The 18,838-nt window shown below is 33.7% G+C and overlaps 1 protein-coding gene across 1 annotated transcript; it reads right to left on the bottom strand.

Annotated features, from left to right (window-relative positions):
- Window positions 1-3,604: 3,604 nt before the first annotated feature.
- LOC108466047 (LEAF RUST 10 DISEASE-RESISTANCE LOCUS RECEPTOR-LIKE PROTEIN KINASE-like 2.1) lies at window positions 3,605-16,341 on the bottom strand. The gene is made up of 3 exons (XM_017766414.2): window positions 15,382-16,341; window positions 5,048-5,082; window positions 3,605-4,883 (listed from the first exon to the last, which is right to left on the bottom strand). The coding sequence occupies exons 1-3, from the start codon at window positions 16,215-16,217 to the stop codon at window positions 3,727-3,729; spliced, it is 2,028 nt and encodes a 675-aa protein (XP_017621903.1). The 5' UTR covers window positions 16,218-16,341; the 3' UTR covers window positions 3,605-3,726.
- Window positions 16,342-18,838: the final 2,497 nt, after the last annotated feature.

The raw sequence follows: 18,838 nt of genomic DNA, 5'->3' as shown, positions 1-18,838 counted from the left end.
TTTCTCTTGAATGATGTTTCTATTTAAGTTTTTATAATTATATTAAATTTTGATTTAATTTTTGACTTGATACACATATTTTGATTTGGTATAATCATGTACATAAAATAATATCTCGTTGAAAATGTTGTTGGTAATTATGATTAGTGAAAATTGTTTCATATATATAAATACATTAAATTAAATTAAAGTTTCCAATAAGTTAAAATATGACATTGTAGGTTAAAACAAAATTAATTTATAATTTTGATAATTATGAATGAATGGCAGGGTGGCTTGTTAAATTGAACACCAATGGTAATCTCTTAACAATCTTTAATTAATCCTTGTAATTAGACAAGTTAAACTGCGATGAATTCTCTCATGTAGTCTTAGAGAATAAACATTTTAAAATTTAAAATATAATATTCATGATAATTTTTAAATTCATGGGTTGTTAATTACTTATTTCATAATGCATTTGAATTTCTTATAATATATTTGAATTTCACAAATGTTTTTATATTTTTTAATATAAATTATATTATTGATAATAGATACACCATTTACATAATTTCAAATCCATAAATTAAAAAGAAATTACTATCAATAACTCAAAAAGAAACTATTCTTCAACTTAAAAATTTCCTTAGAACAATTTTATTGATCATAAAAAATAAAAAAAATCAAGCTTACAACCTAAGTAGTCACCTTGCTTATTAAGCAAGTTGAAAGAACAAGAAGTTGAGAAAAAACATTTTTGGTTAAAAAATTTAAAATAACTATCTAGAAAATGAAAATATGAAAATTAGAAAATAATAAAAAGTTGTTTTCATTATTTGTACTAAAAATGATTTGTACTTTAAATTAATTGATCCTAGTTCAAACTCATATAAATTCAAAAAAGTCTTTTTCTTAAATTATTTTTCAAATATCTATATAAATGTAATTTTTATTTTAATTCTCAAATTTCTATTATAAAAAAGTAGTTATCAAACATATTTTTATATTTTTATTATGAAAATAAATTTTATTTTTATTTTTATTTTTATTTTTATTTTTTAAAAATAAAAATGAAAATAATATTTTTAAAAACCTAATATAGCCTAAGTTTCTAAATAATTAAATCAAATAAAATTCTAAATATCCTAATAAAAATAATAGTAAAGGAAACATATGACTTGTTTAGTAATACTTAGAAAAATCACTTTTGACTTGAAAACATTTTTAAAAGAAAAGTTGTACTAAATAAATTGATTTTAGCTTTTTAAAAGCACTCTTGAAAATCATTTTTGAAGAAGAGAAACTAAAATTTTTAGCTTTTACTCTCTTAAAAACACTTTTGGTGTTTAATTACTTTTTCACCCCGTCAACAATATAGTACTTTCCTCTCTTTTTTTGGCATAATTGCAAAAAGAAAAAACCCTTAATGTTTAAGGGCTTCTGGTTTTGTGCCTTTAACCTTTTTTTTTATTGCCACCCTCAACTTTATGATTTTTTCAGAAACCAACTCAATTTTAATGGTAAACGTAAGTTGATCGTCAGTCAAATGCCAATCAACAAAATAAGTCTATGTAACGTCATAGATGATGCCATCTAAATTTTTGATAGCAATGTTAAACACTTAAATTTTAAACCAAATTTTTTAAAAGTACTTCTCAAAAATATTTTTTACAATTATTTTTAAAAGTACTTTTAAAAGTATTGCTAAACTAGACCACAATTGGAGCGGAAGCAATTCGGGAAATCCTTTTTACTTCATATATTGACAAATTAACTATGAAATCAATTTGCAAAATTACAAATAAGATGACCAAATCATTACACACAGAAAACCCTAACAAAGTGTTCGCTAATCCTTTTACGCTCTACTTTTTAACATTATAAAATATGATTTTATTTTAATTTTAGTCTTTCTATTATTGCTAAATTTAAGAATTAATCTTTATATTTTAATTTTTAATATAATTTGATCTCTATATTTTTATTATGTTATTAGTTAGTCCAAATATTTAATATGGTTAACTTTTCGATTAAATTAATGCTATATGATTATATATAATTTAAGTACCCTAAGGGTCTGACACATCTTCTAATTTCTTTTGGGATCATCTTGCATTTCTTTTAGCATTAGAAGACAATAGTAAAATTTCAATTTTGCCCTCTATACTATGCTAAAACTTGAAATTTAACTTACGTACATTAATTTTTACATAATTTGGTCCATCTATTTTTATAATATCATTAGTTAGTTTAAATAATTAATATAGTTAACTATTTCAATGAAAATAGTGATGTCTGAAAAATTTAATAGAAAAATTTTAAAATTAGTAATAATTAAATATGCATTGTTAAATCTGAAAAATAAAAATGTTAGATTTTTAAAAAAAATTCTAAATATAGGACATGCATAGTATATTTTAAAATTTAAAATATTATTATATAATTAAAAAAACAATTAAGAGTCAGAAATAATACAAATTAAAAATTGATCGGAAGCTCGTTTGTGATTTTTTATTGTCGGATAATAATAACACACTATGAGATGGACATACGCACACAATGAAGGTCTCAACTTTCATTCAATAATTTTCTTCATAGGACGAGTTTGTCTCCAACATTTGATTAATTTCTTTCCAATTATAAATAAATAAGTAAATTCTTCAAAAATAAAGTCAAACTAGAGCAATGTTAAATATAATGGTGAACTAAACTTAGTCGCCATGAGTGGTTCTAACTTATTTAGTCTTCCTTTTTTAAAAATTTATAATTTATAGACTTCATTGGTTATTTTACATATATGAATAAATTAATATTACAAATTAATTATACACTATTTCGATTAAAAGACATTAAAATTTCATCATTTTGTAAAATAATAAATATGAATATAAATATATTTTTAATTCTTTATATTTTATATAAATTATTAATATGATAGGATTTTGACCTAATATACCAAAATTTTAAAATTTCAACTTAATTATTTTAACTAAAATCTAAATCTTCATGAATGTTGGATGCATCTCTTTTAGCCCAGCTTGAATTTTTATTTTTAGTTATCTTTAGTATTTTAAAATCAAGTAATTAAATATTTAAACATAATTCTTTTAAAATATTTAAACAAAAATATATAATTTTTTATAATACATTATTACATTTTTATCTTTTTAATTGTTATAAATATACAATAATTTTATTTAGTTGAGACGAGCCATTATCATAATTGTTTCATACTCATTGTTTAAAAAATCTATTTCATCCCTCAAGATCCAACTTTTCAAAAAATTCCATTCGAAAACAAATTCATTTCTATTTTGAGCTTGTATCATTATCTATAAAATATTAAAATATTTGGAAATTATTTTTATAAAAATATTTATATATTTTCTAATTATATTTAAATAAAATATATTATTAAACAATAATTTACACTCGACCGGGGCATTCTGAGATTTTATGAACCTCGATTTTTGTTAAAAGTGCATGGCTTCACCAAGGTGACAATTTCCAAAACTTTTCGTCGAGATGTGTTGAAATGGGTACGATGAATCCAATTGGTTCACGTTTAGTGTTTTTGATAATTCAAACTAAAATTGAAATTTTATTGAAATGATAAAAAATATTTAAATTTAATTATAAAACGGGTTTCCTAAAATTAAAATTTGGATAAATAAATATTCCAAGGCTTTTGATCAGACCAAAAATAAACAAAATACAAATGGAAAAGCATTCCAAGGGTTTTGATCACGTAAAGGGCAAGACATTGGAATCACTGCCTAATGTATTGATTTGGTCCTCAAATACATGTTGCCGAGGAATAGAAAACATAAATAAGGGCTTAGGGGGCATCTCAATGTCTTCCATACGCCCACTCAACATTTCTACAACTCGTTTCATTGAGGGTCGATCTCTCTGTTTCATTTGGATGCACCATAATCCCACCATTCTCATCTTCCTTCCTATTTCATAACTCTCATCCACCACATTATCCATCTTTTCCATTAACTTTTCATATATCCATTCAGGGAAGTAGGCTTCAGTGCCGCTAAAACCATCTGTGCTAAAGCTGGTTATTTGTTTGAACTGCTGCTTCCCACCTACCATCTCCAACAGCAACATCCCATAGCTATACACATCGGATTTATGCGAAGGGTTTCCCAGATTTCTCATGAATATCTCAGGAGCGATAAAGCCAATAGTCCCTCTTGCACTCGTCATCGTCACAGAGCTATGGTCTCGAGAGTATACTTTGGCTAATCCGAAATCAGAAATTTTGGGGTTCAAACTCTGGTCAAGCAAAACATTTTGAGGCTTTATGTCGAGATGCAAAATCCTTGATTCGCAACCATTGTGCAAGTATTCTATCCCTTGAGCGACCCCGATCGCGATTTCGAGAAGCTTAGCTATCCCAACTGAATTCTCTGCCTCCTCTTTCGACAGTAAATCCTTTAACGATCCGTTAGGCATGTATTCGTAGATAAGAGCTTGTTTCGAACCATCCCAACAGAACCCCAACAAACCAATAACATTGAAATGGTGTATCCTACCTATGGTGGCAACTTCAGTAATGAAATTGTCGCCAATAATAATGTCAGAAGACTTGAGCAATTTGACAGCAATGATGCGACCATCAAATAGTTTGCCTTTGTAGACATTACCATATCCACCTTCACCTAGTTTATCCTTGAATCCATTTGTCATCTTCTTGATATCATTGTAGGAATAGTTGCTCAATAGATTTGAGCGATAAGTTTTGATGAACTCTTCGGCATTTGGTCCATCTGAAGTGGTTTGATTCTTCTTCTTCTTCTTCAGATAGGCAGTTGAGATTAATGAAGCTCTGTTCTTGTACACAAGTAGGGCTACAATTACGACAATTGAGAAGATTCCACATGCAACACCTGTGTACATTCTTACACGTTGAGATTATAAAAGCAAGCACTTTTTTTTTTTTGATGATTGGTAAAGGAAAACATTTCCCACGGGCCCTTTAGATGATGAACTACTTCAAAAATCAATTATATATTATATAATACCATCTAAAAACGTTTAATACATCATTTACCTATAATAATCTTGTGCACTTGCGACAGTTTTGGCCTGCACAAAAAAAAAAAAAATCCACGATAAGGGTGTGTTTAATAAATTATTAAAAATTTTTCATTTGTTGAATAAAATAGATAGATAACTACTTATTACTTAATGTAGAAAATATTAAGTTATTTTTATTTTATTAAAAATTTAAATAAATTACTTTTTAAAAATAAAATATTTAAATTATCATATTTATTTTTATCCATAATAATATGAAATTTATATTAATAAAATTAAAACTAAGAAATAAATAATTTTTTAAAGATTAATATTTACTTTTATTAAACAATATAATTGTATTCAATCCTTATATTTACTAATTTACCAAACAATCTTCTAACATGAAGTCAAACTTATCAAACTTAATATTAAAAATTCAATGTTTAATATTTCAACACTTAAATTTTCAATTTATCAAACACAAGTCTATATAATTATTTTAAATTTCACTAGCAATTGTTCTATTTTAACTAATAATAATAATCAACCAACATCCATTATTATTATTATTATTATTATTATTATTATTATTATTATTATTATTATTATTGAGATAGTCTCTTGTTGAGTAATGTTTTCATTATATCTTATTGATAGGAATGTTGGGGTATTTATACATGTGGTTATAACTACTATTACAGCTCAAAGTAGGGCCCACTACTTTGTCTTGATTCTATTGCCTCCGGTACTGACATTATCTGTCTTTGGTACTAACAATCTCTGAACTCCAAGTCTACTGGGCACGTGTTTGCGGAGGACACAGTCTTTTCTAGTTTTAGGACTAGCATTCTGGGCAAGCGTCATACTTACTAGACACGAGTCTGGACAACCTACGGAGTACGTGGCCATTTTAGTGAGTTCTTTGTGCGTATGCAAAGTGAGACTATGATCTTTCCTAGGTTCCTACGAGCTAGATCCACGGGTTGGTCCTACGACCTTGCCCTGTGGGCTCATGCAAGGTTCTCACGAGTTGGGTCTATTGCCTTACCTTGCAAGCTAGTATGCCTTGTTGTCTACTCGTGGTCGAGTCGTGGGTCAGAGGTTCGGATCCTTTCTAAGCCTCATGTCTCAAGTTATTGACATATAACAATCTACCCCCCAGTGGGCCTAAAGGGTGTCATAAATTGGCACTCTTTAAGCCCATCACATCAAGATTAAATGCAACTTGCTGGGTATACTGTGGACTGTGATGCATGATGGTTGCTCTGCCACGTGCATGAGCAATTCTCGAGTGTATATATCTGGTCGTTGAAAATTGAGTTGTTTTTGTTTTTTCGTATTTAGGCCGTTGATTTCCCTCAGTCATACAAATCGTCTAAGAAGCGGAAAGGGAACTTCTTCTTTAAAAGAATATCTTTCAGAACCCTAAATCCTCCATTCTTAGGGTTTTCTGCCATCAAAACAAAGGTAATTTTTAGAAAATTTACTTTTTCTTTTAACACTTATGTTTCCTTCTTTGATCGATAGTATGGTGAGGATGAGGGGAGTTGGTAATCGCATCATCCTAATCCACCGGCTGACTTCGGTTCTGGTGACAAAGAAATCTTACGCATGCACCACTAAACGAGAAGAGCTGGAACGGTCTTGTTGGTATGGGGAATAAAACTTCCCAATTTTGCATATGAGTTTTCCCTTCTAAAAGGGTCACATCGGCTGTGTGAGACCACTGATGATAGTTTTTTGCTTCCTTTGTACACGCTAGAGATTGAGTTTCATTTGACACTGCACACTTTCTTCTGCAGCCTTTTGAATACCTGGAACATTACTCCCGACCAACTTTCGGGCTTTTTTTTGTGGCTCTCTATGACGTATTTCCTTGACTGTAATCAGCGTGGCGAGATACATATGCTTATTTTTTTTCATCATTTGTATCAGTTGAAGAGCCGTGGTTCAAAGGATTCAACGAGGTTCTACTATTTTTCTCCTCATAAAAAAAGTGCAAACAATTATTCGAAATCACTGTTCCAACCTTCATCTGAACTGAGGAATGTACGTTCAAGTTCACAATATGCTTTGTGAGGACTTCAGATTTCCCATAAAATTGACCTCACCCAATAGGGATATGTGTGCATTTCAACGAAACCTTACTATGGATGAAGTTGTTGCCTAGTTTTAGAGACTCCCATCACAGTAAGAGATGTCTTCAGATATTGTTGAAGGGTTTTAACCCTTATGGATGAAGGCTTGGTAAGAATCAAGAGGTCACTCAGTCAGTTGGAGCATTGCTTGAGAGTGCTACATGGCCTCATGATTATTCTAATCAGTTGACCTAGATATTGTTAGGTCGCATGAAAAAGGCCTTTAACTTCTTCATCACTTCTGCAAGATGAAACAATTTATGTTTACTCTTGCTGAGTTCGCACAAAGGGGTTGTTGGGTTAGATATTAATTTATTAACTGCTCCCACTAATCATGGGGTTGTTGCTAGTATAGGAATCGATTGGGGCTCCCAGAATACTTCAAGTGGAATTGATAAACTTTCTCGCGAACTTGATGAGATAATGGACATTGATTCCTTGGTTAGCGGTGCTCGTAAGAAGCGTAAAACAACTACAAGGGCTGTGCAAAGTGGCTCTATAAATGAATAGGAGAGGAAAAGTGCACAACTTGAGCGTCATAGTAAAAAGAAAGTAGATTCTGTTGGGGTTACTATTGGAGCTTTGAGTCTTCCCCATCTTCTACCATGAACTTACCATCTTCTACTCCTCCTGTTAGTTCACCGATTGTCGTTGTTAGTGATACTCCTCCTCCTCCTGCTCGTGTCTCTCATTCTGTGCTCGTTGTTAGAGGAACACCAATCGAGGGTAATAGAGGTTTATTTCCTTAGCGTGGGGATTGAAGCACGTAGAAGTACCTTTATAACCATAATATCGCAGCCCTCAAATGGCAAGCCTTAGTGCCAAAAGTTGTTGCGCCAAACAACACGCCACTACCCTCAACCTCAAGCTTGTGCTCCTCCCTGCATTTTCTATTTTTTGATGCTAATGTAGTTGAACTAAGGTATAAGGAGGCCCGTTAAAAAGAGCTCACAGATTTTTAGGTAGAGTTGGCGAGAGTTAATGAGCAGCGTCACAAGATATAGAGAAAAATAAGGTCATCCTTAAGCAAAAACAAAAATCTTACTGAGTGTCTGGCCATAGTGGTGACTAAAGTAGAGGGGTTAAAGCATAAGATGGACATTGAAAGGGGGAGTAAAGAAGCTCTGCAAGCTAAAACAAATAGGATTATCCGCGAATGTCAAGATCAAGTGGAGGGCATGATCATGGAACATTTTTGAGTCTTCGAGGATTTTAAGAAAAAGACAGCTAAGAATGCCTTAAGCTTTATTTTGAAGTTGAAGATGAACATTCTGCTTCACGCCCAGGTCGTTGCTGGTCCCTTTGATGTTCGCAAGGTAAATCTTGATGCTCTTGAATGGGTGGTTATGAGCTTGCTGGGCTTCAACGTGCTATGTCCCTCAAGTGTCGCGTGGGACTCCTTTGTGTCTACTTGGAAGGGTTCTCTAGATTTTTACATAGAGGATGATCCTTCTGCAGACGAGGATATGGTTCCCTCTGCTACGAACAATAATGTTACTCCTTCTAATAGTGTGTGCTGAGGCGTAGATAGGGATAACATGCATTGATTTTTTGAAAATTCTATATTTCATTTATTTTTTAATGAAAATATGTTTTTATGGTCATTGCTTTTGTGTCTTTGCGACTTTAATTATTTTTATCGCACAACTATATCGGTATTTATGAAGAACTTTTGAATATCGCTAGCTACGATCTTTGACGATAATTTTGAAAGCTAACACAACTAGTCGAAAGCTAACACAACTAGGGGTGTTAATCTGCAAGTTGATTTATACTTAAGAAAAATTTGAAAGATAACAAGCTGAGAGTTTTGCTCTCGCTAACTGTCTTGGAGTTGAGGTTCTTCACCTGTAAACCTTAATATTATAGCTAGGAGCTTTGATCTTACTAACTTTTTTGAAAGTTGTAGCTCTTTGCTTTAGAACATTAATATGACAGTTGAGAGGTTTGCTCTCGCTAACTGTTTTGGAGGTTGCGACTTTTTGCCTACGATCCTTAATATGATAGTTAAAAGTTTTGCTCTCACTAACTATTTTGAAGGTTGCTCTTCGCCTGCGAACCTTAATATTACAGTTGGGAGCTTTGCTCTTGCAAACTGTTTTGGAGGTTGTGGCTCTTCGTCTGCGAATCTTAATATAACAGCTGGGAGCTTTGCTCTCACTAAATATTTTGGAGGTTGTGGCTCTTCACTTATGAACCTTAATATGAAATCTGAGAGCTTTGCTCTCGCTAACTATTTTAGAGGTTGTGGCTCTTTACTTGCGAACCTTAATATGACAGTTGAGAGCTTCGCTCTCGCTAACTATTTTGGAGACTGCGGCTCTCTGCCTGCGAATCTTAATATGACAAAAAAAATGCTACTGGAAAAAGATTTTTATTCATAAGGTAAGGAGTCATACATAGTATTTTTTGAGATGTCAGGCATTCTAGGTTTGTGGTACAACTATGCCCTCCATTCTTGCTAGTTTATATACTCCATATCATATCTTTTGTATCACTTTGTATGGTCTTTCCCAATTTGAAGCCATTTTTCCTCATTGGGAAGTAGGTAAGCTGGCTTCAGTGTTGGTCACCCACTTGAAATTGCTTGTTTCTGACCTTGGAGTTATAGTAGCGAGCTATTTGTTCGGCACGTGTTGTATTTATAATTTCATCTGTCTCTCTCAATTTGTCGATCAGATCGAGGTTGAACCTAAGTGCTTCTTAATTAGCTTCCTCATCAAAGTGTTGTGTTCTATGTGTCCTTAAACCAATCTCCATAGGGATTATAGATTTTGTGTTGTAATCGAGAGAAAAAGTTATTTCTTCTGTCACCGTGTAAGGTGTAGTTCTCAAGGCCAATAAAATTCCTAGTAGTTCTTCCAGCCAAACTCCCTTAGCTTTGCCATTTTTTTTTAAGGATTGTCAAGATTTTTTTATTTGGAGGTCAATGCAAAACTACTTGAATTTTCCCTAAAATTGTGTGCTGCTGTCCATGATAATTGTGTGAGGTATCTCAAATCTACAAACAATTGATTTTCATAAAAAAAGACTCCATTTGCTTTGTCGTGATGGTCATTGAAGCTTCGACTTCGGTCCACTTAGTGAAGTAGTCCACAACCACTACTATGAATTTCTTTTGTGTTGTGGTTATAGGGAACAGAACAATGATATCGACCTTCCAAGTTGCAAAAGGCCAAGGACCTGACATGATCTGAAGGGGTTCTACCGGTTACCGCTAGATTTTAACGTTCCTTTGACAAGCATCGCATTTTTGAACTAATTGATAGGCCTCCTCTTGTATGGTAAGCCAATAATATCATTGTCTAAAGATATTTTGTGCGAGCAATCTACCTCCCAAGTGGTCGCCGCATATTCCTTCGTGGATCTCTCTCATAATGTATTCGGCTTCAGTCATTGATAGGCACCGCAATAGTGGATAGGAAAATCTTTTTCTATATAGTACGCCTTCCAGAATGATGTATCTATTAAACGTAGGATGAAACGCATTATTTAAATTTAACACGTAATGAGTTTGCAATGTCTAGGTATCCAATTCATATATCGAGAGTTTAGTAAATATTCATAGTTTACAATAATGACATACCTCGAGCCTTGCCTTGTAGCTTTGCGAGCTCTTTCCTATCTTGGCTTTCTTGTTCACCTTACAGTGTATGGATTATCAGCATTACCCATGTCTCATCTTGGGCCATACAGAGTATTAGGGCGCATCATAGCTCGAGGCTTCCTTATGCTCGAGCAAGATTTTTCCTCTTTGTTCAATAATAATACTAATTTTGACAGAGCATCGGCGCGTGTGTTGTCATTTCTTGGGATCTATTTAACCTCGGCCTTGTCGAATCCTACGAGTAATTGAGTTGCTATCGCATGATATTTTTTTAGCACTGCTTTTTTTACATCGTATTCATCATTTATTTACTTTACCACTAATTGGGAATCTGTATAGACAATCAAATCCCTTGCTCCTTACTGGCACCCCAGTTGTAATCCTAAGATCAATGCTTCATGTTCGGCGCTGTTATTCGATGTTTAGAACCCGAACAATAATCTCTATTGCCATTCGCTAGCATTGTAACATCCCGAAATAGGGCTTAGTCAGAATAGTGATTTCGGGACCACAAATCCGACATCAAAATATTTATTTTATGGTTATTATGAGGCCTAGAATATGAATATATGCATGTGTTAAAATTTCACGAAGAAATTCTAAGTATAAGATGTCCAATTGGAATTAAGGACTAAATTGAATAAATTGCAAAACTTGGATTCTATAAGAAATTTGTATGAATTGATTTAGATTATAAATTAGAAGGTCTTGGAGATCAATTTGCCCAAATTCTAAATTTTTAGACAAAAATAAGCTTGCATGGATGAAATTTTAAAGAAAGGGCATAAGGGCATTTTGGTCATTAAGCATTTTAATGAAATAAAAAGGGAAAAATAAAGAAAAAAATATGCTCATCTTCTTCCCATAGCTGCCAAAATTTGGAGGACACCATAACTAGGGTTTCTTCAATTTTCAAGCTCAATAGTAAGTACTCTCAAGCCCCGTTTTTCATGTTCTTTGTATTTTTAAAATCCCGGTAACTTGCTCTCTCCATTTCTACCCATATTTCATGCTAGGGTTCATGTTTGAAATTTTACCCATGCATGAGTTGCTTGTATTTTGATGGATTATGGAGGGATATGAAAGATGAATATGTATTAAACATCTTTTCTTAGTTGATTTTCATAAGAAACCCTTAGAGGGACCATTTTGCAAAAGATGTAAATGTGTGGTAGAAATGAGAAAAATAATAGATAATGTGGGCTACCATAAGAGAGGATAATGTTCAGTTAGGCTTGGGTAAGATAGAAATTGCATGTGTTTCATTATATGAGCCTAGGGACTAAATCGTAAAGATGTGAAAGGATAGGGGCAAAACGGTTATTTGGACTAGGGGTAGGTATTAAACTTGAAATGTATAATGTGGGGTATTAATGAGTTAATTTTGCTGTTATAGACCCCGAGGAGCAAATTCCGGAGGTCAATCGTGGTAAACGCAAGGTTTCGGAATAACCGAAACACAATCCCGAAAAGAATACCAGGTAAGCTTGGATAACTTAAAGTAAACCCCTAATATACATAATTGTATGATTTATGAATGCATATTATTTACATTTATCGATGGTATGAAAATGCATGAAATGCTCCTTTGGTAATGACTTGTTGATAATTGTCTCGGTTGAGGTTAAAAAGGGAATTCGATGGATAAACCATGTTTTACATGTGAATTGAGATCCTGCATGTGTTGTAGTAAGGATTTAGCCCGGACGGGTAATCCGTGATCTCAAATATGGAAAGGAATCTAGCCCGAATGGGTGTTCCTTGAATGATCGAGCCTCCCGAAGAATATATGTGCACTCGATTTAGCCTGGATGGGTAATTTGAATTGGGTCTGAATTTAGCCTGGACTGGTAATTCAAATCCGAGCTCACTAAGGGTGTTTTTCGTTATAAGGGATTTAGCCTGGACTGGTAATCCCGACATCACCTTAAGAGTTCATATAATGGGGGATTTAGCCTGGACTGGTAATCCCGCCATATGATGTGAGGTTCGCGGGAGTGCATATATGTGAAATGATCATTCGTAAGAATTGGCGGATAATGGGTATTCCATCGAGATTTCCTAGAAACTCAACGAGATTAACATGGGATATATATATATATATGTGTGTGTGTGTGTGTGTGTGTGTGTGTGTGTGTGTGTGTGTGTGTGTGTGTGTGTGTGTGTGAATGAAATGTTGAATGATGAGCTCATCTAATTAAATTACATGATTATGTGACTAACTTATTGATTGAGTGCATGTGATAGAAAATCATTTCATAATGGATGATTTCATGGATTAAGTATGGATGTATGCTAATTACTTGGTAAGTTTACTTTTCGGTTATTCGAGCTTACTAAGCATGAAAATGCTTACCCCTCTCTTTTTTCCTGTCTCACAGAGCTCAAAGACTCATAAAGATTGGAAGACAATTGGGGAGTGAACACACTATCAACTAAACAAGCTTTAGTATAAAGACTCAGTTTATTTTGTTCAATGGCATGTATAGTATTTTTGAGTATTTTGTTATATGTTTCATTTGATTTGCCCAGTAAAGGCATGTAAAAATAAGTTTATCTCTTTGTATATGGCCATGAAAATTGGCTTAATTTAAGTAAGCTACCTACGATTTTATGCATGGTTTTAATTACGAAGGATGGGTTACTCTCAATTGGCAATGAATCACATAAATGAGCCAATTTTAGATGGATTAAAGTAATATGAGAACCTATGACACTAAATAGGAAATAACCATTTATGTATGAAACCAATGATATGAGGTTTCCATACAACTATTTTCATTAAGATTATTTACAAGTGTATAATCATGCTTCTTCTCAAACTTGGTAACCATTAGGCATAAGTAGTATAAAGGGGTGACTAAAGGCTTGGAAAATAGCCTAATAAAGTCCACATGGTTGGACACACGGGCGTGTTTCTAGGCCGTGTGTGACACATGGTTCCCTCCCATGGGCTTGTGCTATGGCCGTGTGTCCCCTGCATTTAAAATTTTAGCTCAATGTTGTGCACGGGTAGGCCACACGGGAGTGCGCCATGGAAGTGTTAAAATGACAGTTTTGTCCACGGGCAGGTAGCACGGGCGTGTTCCATAGTCGTGTTGATAAGTTAGTATTGCCCACGGTTGAAGGGCATGAGCGTGCCCCAAGATACACGGGCGTGTGAGTCCACACGATCCACCTACACGGGTGTGTGTCCTTTTTAGTTAAGGAAAATTTTCTGAGGAGCCCAAGGCTAATCGAACGTGCCCGTATTTGTCCCGCATTGCCTTCCGATATGTTATAGGTCTCAAAGGCCTATAAAAGGGACGAGATGTTCATAATTGAAAAGATTTAAATTCAAATGAAATTTTGTGACTCGAGTTAGTATACTGAAAGTGTAAAGTTTCGGTAATGCCTCGAGCCCTGTCTCGATGTTGGATACGGGTTAGGGGTGTTACAGCCATACTAATTGTTGAGTAATGTTTTTCTTGTATCTTATTGATAGGAATGTTGGGGTATTTATACTTAGGGTTATAAGTACTATTACAGCTCATAGCAGGGCCCCACTACTTTGTTTTGATTCTATTGCCTCTGGTTCTGACATTCTCTACAAACTCTAAGTCTGCTGGGCACGTGTCTACGAAGCATGCGGTCCTTTTTGGTTTTGGGACTGGCACTTTGGGCGGGCTTTGTACTTACTGGACACATGTCTGGATAGCCTGCAGAGTACGTGGCCCTTTTAGTGAGTCCTTTGGGTGTATGCAAAGTGAGGCTGCGATCTTCCCTAGGTTCCTGAGAGTTGGGTTTGTAACTTTGTGTTGCGAACTGGATCCGCGGGCTGGTCCTGCAACCTTGCCCTGTGGGCTTGCGCAACATTCTCGTGAGCTGGGTCTATAACCTTACCTTGCGAGCTGGTATGCCTTGTTGTCTACTCATGGTTGGGTCGTAGGTTAGAGGTTTGGATCCTTTCTAGGACTCAAGTCTCAAGTTATTGACATGTAACATCTCTTTATCCATTTTACTGTCTATGAACACTAATTCTTATTCATCCCAACAATAATGTTGTTTTTAGGTTTGAAAATGTTTTCTTCCCTTTAACTAAGGTTAATATAACTTTTAGTGTTTTGACCTAGTAATTGGGTCAACTTTGATTTTTTTTTGTCTATTTTGATACATGAATTCATCTATTTTGGTCAAACTTAGCAAATGTAAAAGTTTGATAGATGTGTTATCTCATCAAATATTAATAGAATCCAAGTTCAATATTAAAATAAAGCTAGCTATTAAGTTCATATGTCAAAATAGAAAATAAAATAGTAAAAATACCTAGTAAGACTAATTACCAAGTCTAAATTTAAAATTGTATTAACCTTTGCTTAATTCATCTAAATAAATTAGTTGCTTATTTGCATCAATTTTTCTATATATTTATATTATCTTGACTCGAACACTTTAAAAACAAATTGACATGCTTACAGAATATTAAGTGCAAAACAGTAGCTATCATGAATACTTGGAAGAAAACTAAAAATTACCAACATAGAGTTATAGTAATTGATTTAAGATAGTACTTGTTTTACGAAGAAAGATAAATTATACTAATTGAGAAATAAAAGAATGGGAATGGAAGGAGAAATTTACTTGGAGGAGTTGGTGTTGTTGCAGCCATCGTCACACAGGCAAACAACTTTTGTCCCGTCAAAACCACACCGCCCCTTTTTCTTAATGCAATTCTCGCAATCCACATCACTCTTCCATTGCAATGGAAATCCAGCAGCCAATACTTTACTGAGCTGACTCCGCTCAATATCACCGTTATTAACGCTACTAACATTTATGTCGGCACTGGATACCGGCAGCATAACCAGATTGCAATCCCTTGGAGTGATGGAATTGTTGAAGCTTCGTTCGGCTGGTTTCATTTGACTTCTGTTAACATATCTCCCTAGATAAAGCCGGTACTGTTCATCATTGCAAGTGTAGTTCAAGGCGGTTTGGTCCAGGAAATCTTGAGGAGGCGCAAACTGAGATGGGCATTTGAAGAAGGTTAAGTTAATATTCCAGTCAGGGAGAAGGAGACCAGAGCTAGGACTGGTAAAGTTGTGGAAAGAATGACATGAAGCGGTGTTGATGTCCCGGATGAGATCGGTATTGACCAAGGTGATTAGATTGACGACGCCTTCATCGTAGGACTGGTTGAGGAAGATGTTTTTGACTTGATATGGTTGGGTTGAGATCATGAGGATGGGAACTGGGGTGGATTCCTCCCCCTCCTCGCCGCATAGGATTTGGTAGGGAGGGAAGCCGCAGTCTATGGTGCCAGAGCCAAAAGTGCGTTGATTGGAGAAGGGAAAAGGGAAGTCTATGTGGTCACAACGGAAAGGAGGACAACGACTGTGATTGGAGGTGCGGATTTGGGATTGAATTAATAGGATATGTAAGGTGAAGAAGATTACGGTGGGAATGGGATTCAGCATGGCGCACGACGACCAGGCGAGGCGGCAACTTACCTGCCGTTTACGTTTATCACTTGTATTGGTTGATGGTTGGATGGAAATAATCCAAAGTCGTCATCACCGACGACTTCTTCAAGTCAATGATGTTGATGGAATTCTTACATTATTTTACTATTCATCCTATTGGGAAAATTCCTTCTTTTTCTTTTTTTCTTTTTAAGTTAGTCGATGGTTTGAATGCATGATGAAATTCATTCCCATCACACAAGGGCTTTATGCTCCAATCAAATTTTACAACTCCACTAATGATTTCCTCTCCTTTTGTATCTTTGCTCTATTTGTTTTATATCCGTGCTCTAGTCTGAAAATTGGTTGGAAACTAGAATTAAATAGTATATTTTTACAATAGTAAAAATATAATTTTATTATTTTATATTTTTTAATTTTAAAATTTTAATTAATTTTTATTATTTTGAGAGTAAAATATAATTTTATCATTATATATATTGAATTAATTATTTATTTATTCTAAATTATAGAATAAAAATTTTAAAAGTTAAAATATGTTCAAGCCTTTATGCATTTTATACTTTTAAATTTTAGTCTTTACTTTTATTTATAGAAATATAGTCCTCTACTTTGATTCAAAATTTCAGCACCAATTATTATCATTGTTAAAATTCTTTTATTAAATTTTCTAGTGAAGAAATTTAAATTTTTAATATGACATTTTAAAATTAAAAAATTCACATGTAACCATAAAAATCATTGAAAATATTAATTATAATTTTTCTTAAAACACTTATTGATGAAATGTTTTTTGAATAAACTAAAAAATTATCACTTACATATGAATTATGTTTTAATTACTGAAGTTTAACTTATTACGTTTTAGTGTTAAAAATTTTAACCCCGTTATTCAAACTTAAAAACATTATAAAATATGATATGGAACAAATTCTGTCGTTAAAGGCTCACGTGTCACCCGGGTCAGTGCCACATAATTATATACAACTTTTTTGTCTTTTACTTTATTTCTTCGCCCATTTCTCCCTACTCCTTATTCTTAGTCAACCCCATGCCACCAGCACCCAACTCTCAGCCATTGAGCATCTTAAACCACCATCTTCACCATTTAGCTTCCCCACTCAAACCAGCAACACCAAACTCACACACAACACACTTTCTTCCAACTCACCCTCTCCAATAGTTCATTTTCCCCAAGCCTAACAACATTCACTGCTACCATCTACACACCCCACAATTCAACATCACCACCATTCACCATCATCATCTCCACCTTTCTCGGTCCCACTGCCTCCTATATTGATCGCCTTTTTGCCTATTACACCTATAACCGAAATCAAATCCCTCAATCCACTACTCAACAACAAAAATCAAACAAACAAAAGGAGGCCTATCGAGATGGAAGCCAACAACCGAAAAAATCAACAATCGAAAATTAGAAAAGAAATAAGAGAGAAGAGAAGAAGTGAATCAAGGTAAATCCAAGACCCATTTGGGTTTGTGGGTTTCATAAGTTTCGGGGTATCAATCGAAGAATCCCTATTGTGAAAGGAGGCGTTGTTATAATAATAAGACACAGTTGAAGCATTGTGGCGGTCAGACGACGGTGAAAGGCATATCAGGTCACTCCTTCCCGATCTTTGGCTTTATGTTTTCAAAGCTCTCAAGTGAGTTTTGAGGAAATCTAATACGTAAAGGTGAAAGATGATAAAGAGGGGAGCATTTTGGAGGCGAGTTTGGTCGGAAATATCACAGGACGACGGTGGTGTGAAGGGAGAAGAAATAGAGAGAAAAGGAGAAGAAGAGATAAAAAAGAAGAAATAAAAAGAACCAAAATTAAGTGAAAAAAGAAATGTAAAAAAAATTACAAAACCTATCTGATCTCAGGTGAAAAACTTAGGGTCAACATTTTAATGACAGAATTTATGTCATGTCAAACTTCCATAATTTTTTAAAGATATAGTGACTAAAATGTTATAAATAGATAATATTAATGATTAAAATGTAGTAAATTAAAGTTTAATGACTAAAATGTAATTTAAACTATACATAAGTGACTATTTTATAGTTCACCCTTTTTTTCTATTAGAATAGTGTTATTACACAAAATTGACCTTAGCATTTTGATTGAAATAGTTAACAATATTAACTATTTAGACTAATTAATGACATTATAAGAGTAAAAGACTAAATTATGTCAAAAATTAAAATATATAAATTAAATTTCAAGTTTCAACATAGTTTAGGGGTCAATTTTTGAAATTCGACCATTGTCTTATAATCTCAAAAAACTGATGCAAACCTAAAAGAAATGAGAAGTCATGTTTTAGTTTCTAAGACTTTTAGGGTATTTAAGTTATGTAATAATATTTGATACACTACTAATAGAATTTTTAGACTCCACAAATAGGGTCAGGAGATGACAAGTGTCCTATAGAGGTAGACCTGATCATGGGCTAGGCCACCTGCCCAGGCCCTAAGGTCCACTCGAAAAGTGTGAGGATTTGGGCAAAAATATAAGCCTGAAAAATAGGTTTGGAGAAAAAATAAGGCACGTTTTTGTAAACGGATCAAGCCTGAATTTGTCTAAATGTTTTTTCATTGCTGTTTGTTGT

Source organism: Gossypium arboreum, chromosome 6, assembly GCF_025698485.1.
Source record: "Gossypium arboreum isolate Shixiya-1 chromosome 6, ASM2569848v2, whole genome shotgun sequence".
Lineage (NCBI taxonomy): Eukaryota > Viridiplantae > Streptophyta > Magnoliopsida > Malvales > Malvaceae > Gossypium > Gossypium arboreum.
Note: the sequence above shows the minus strand (reverse complement) of the source record. Positions and strands in the feature narration are given on the sequence as shown.

Bases quoted from the DNA above. Each gene is read 5' to 3' on its own strand.
- LOC108466047 (XM_017766414.2), bottom strand. From the start codon at position 16,217: ATGCTGAATCCCATTCCCACCGTAATCTTCTTCACCTTACATATCCTA. The intron at 5,083-15,381 runs GTAAATTTCTCC...TTTTTTGTGCAG, and splicing joins AACAACACCAACTCCTCCAA to GCCAAAACTGTCGCAAGTGC. The intron at 4,884-5,047 runs GTAAATGATGTA...GAATGTACACAG, and splicing joins AGTGCACAAGATTATTATAG to GTGTTGCATGTGGAATCTTC.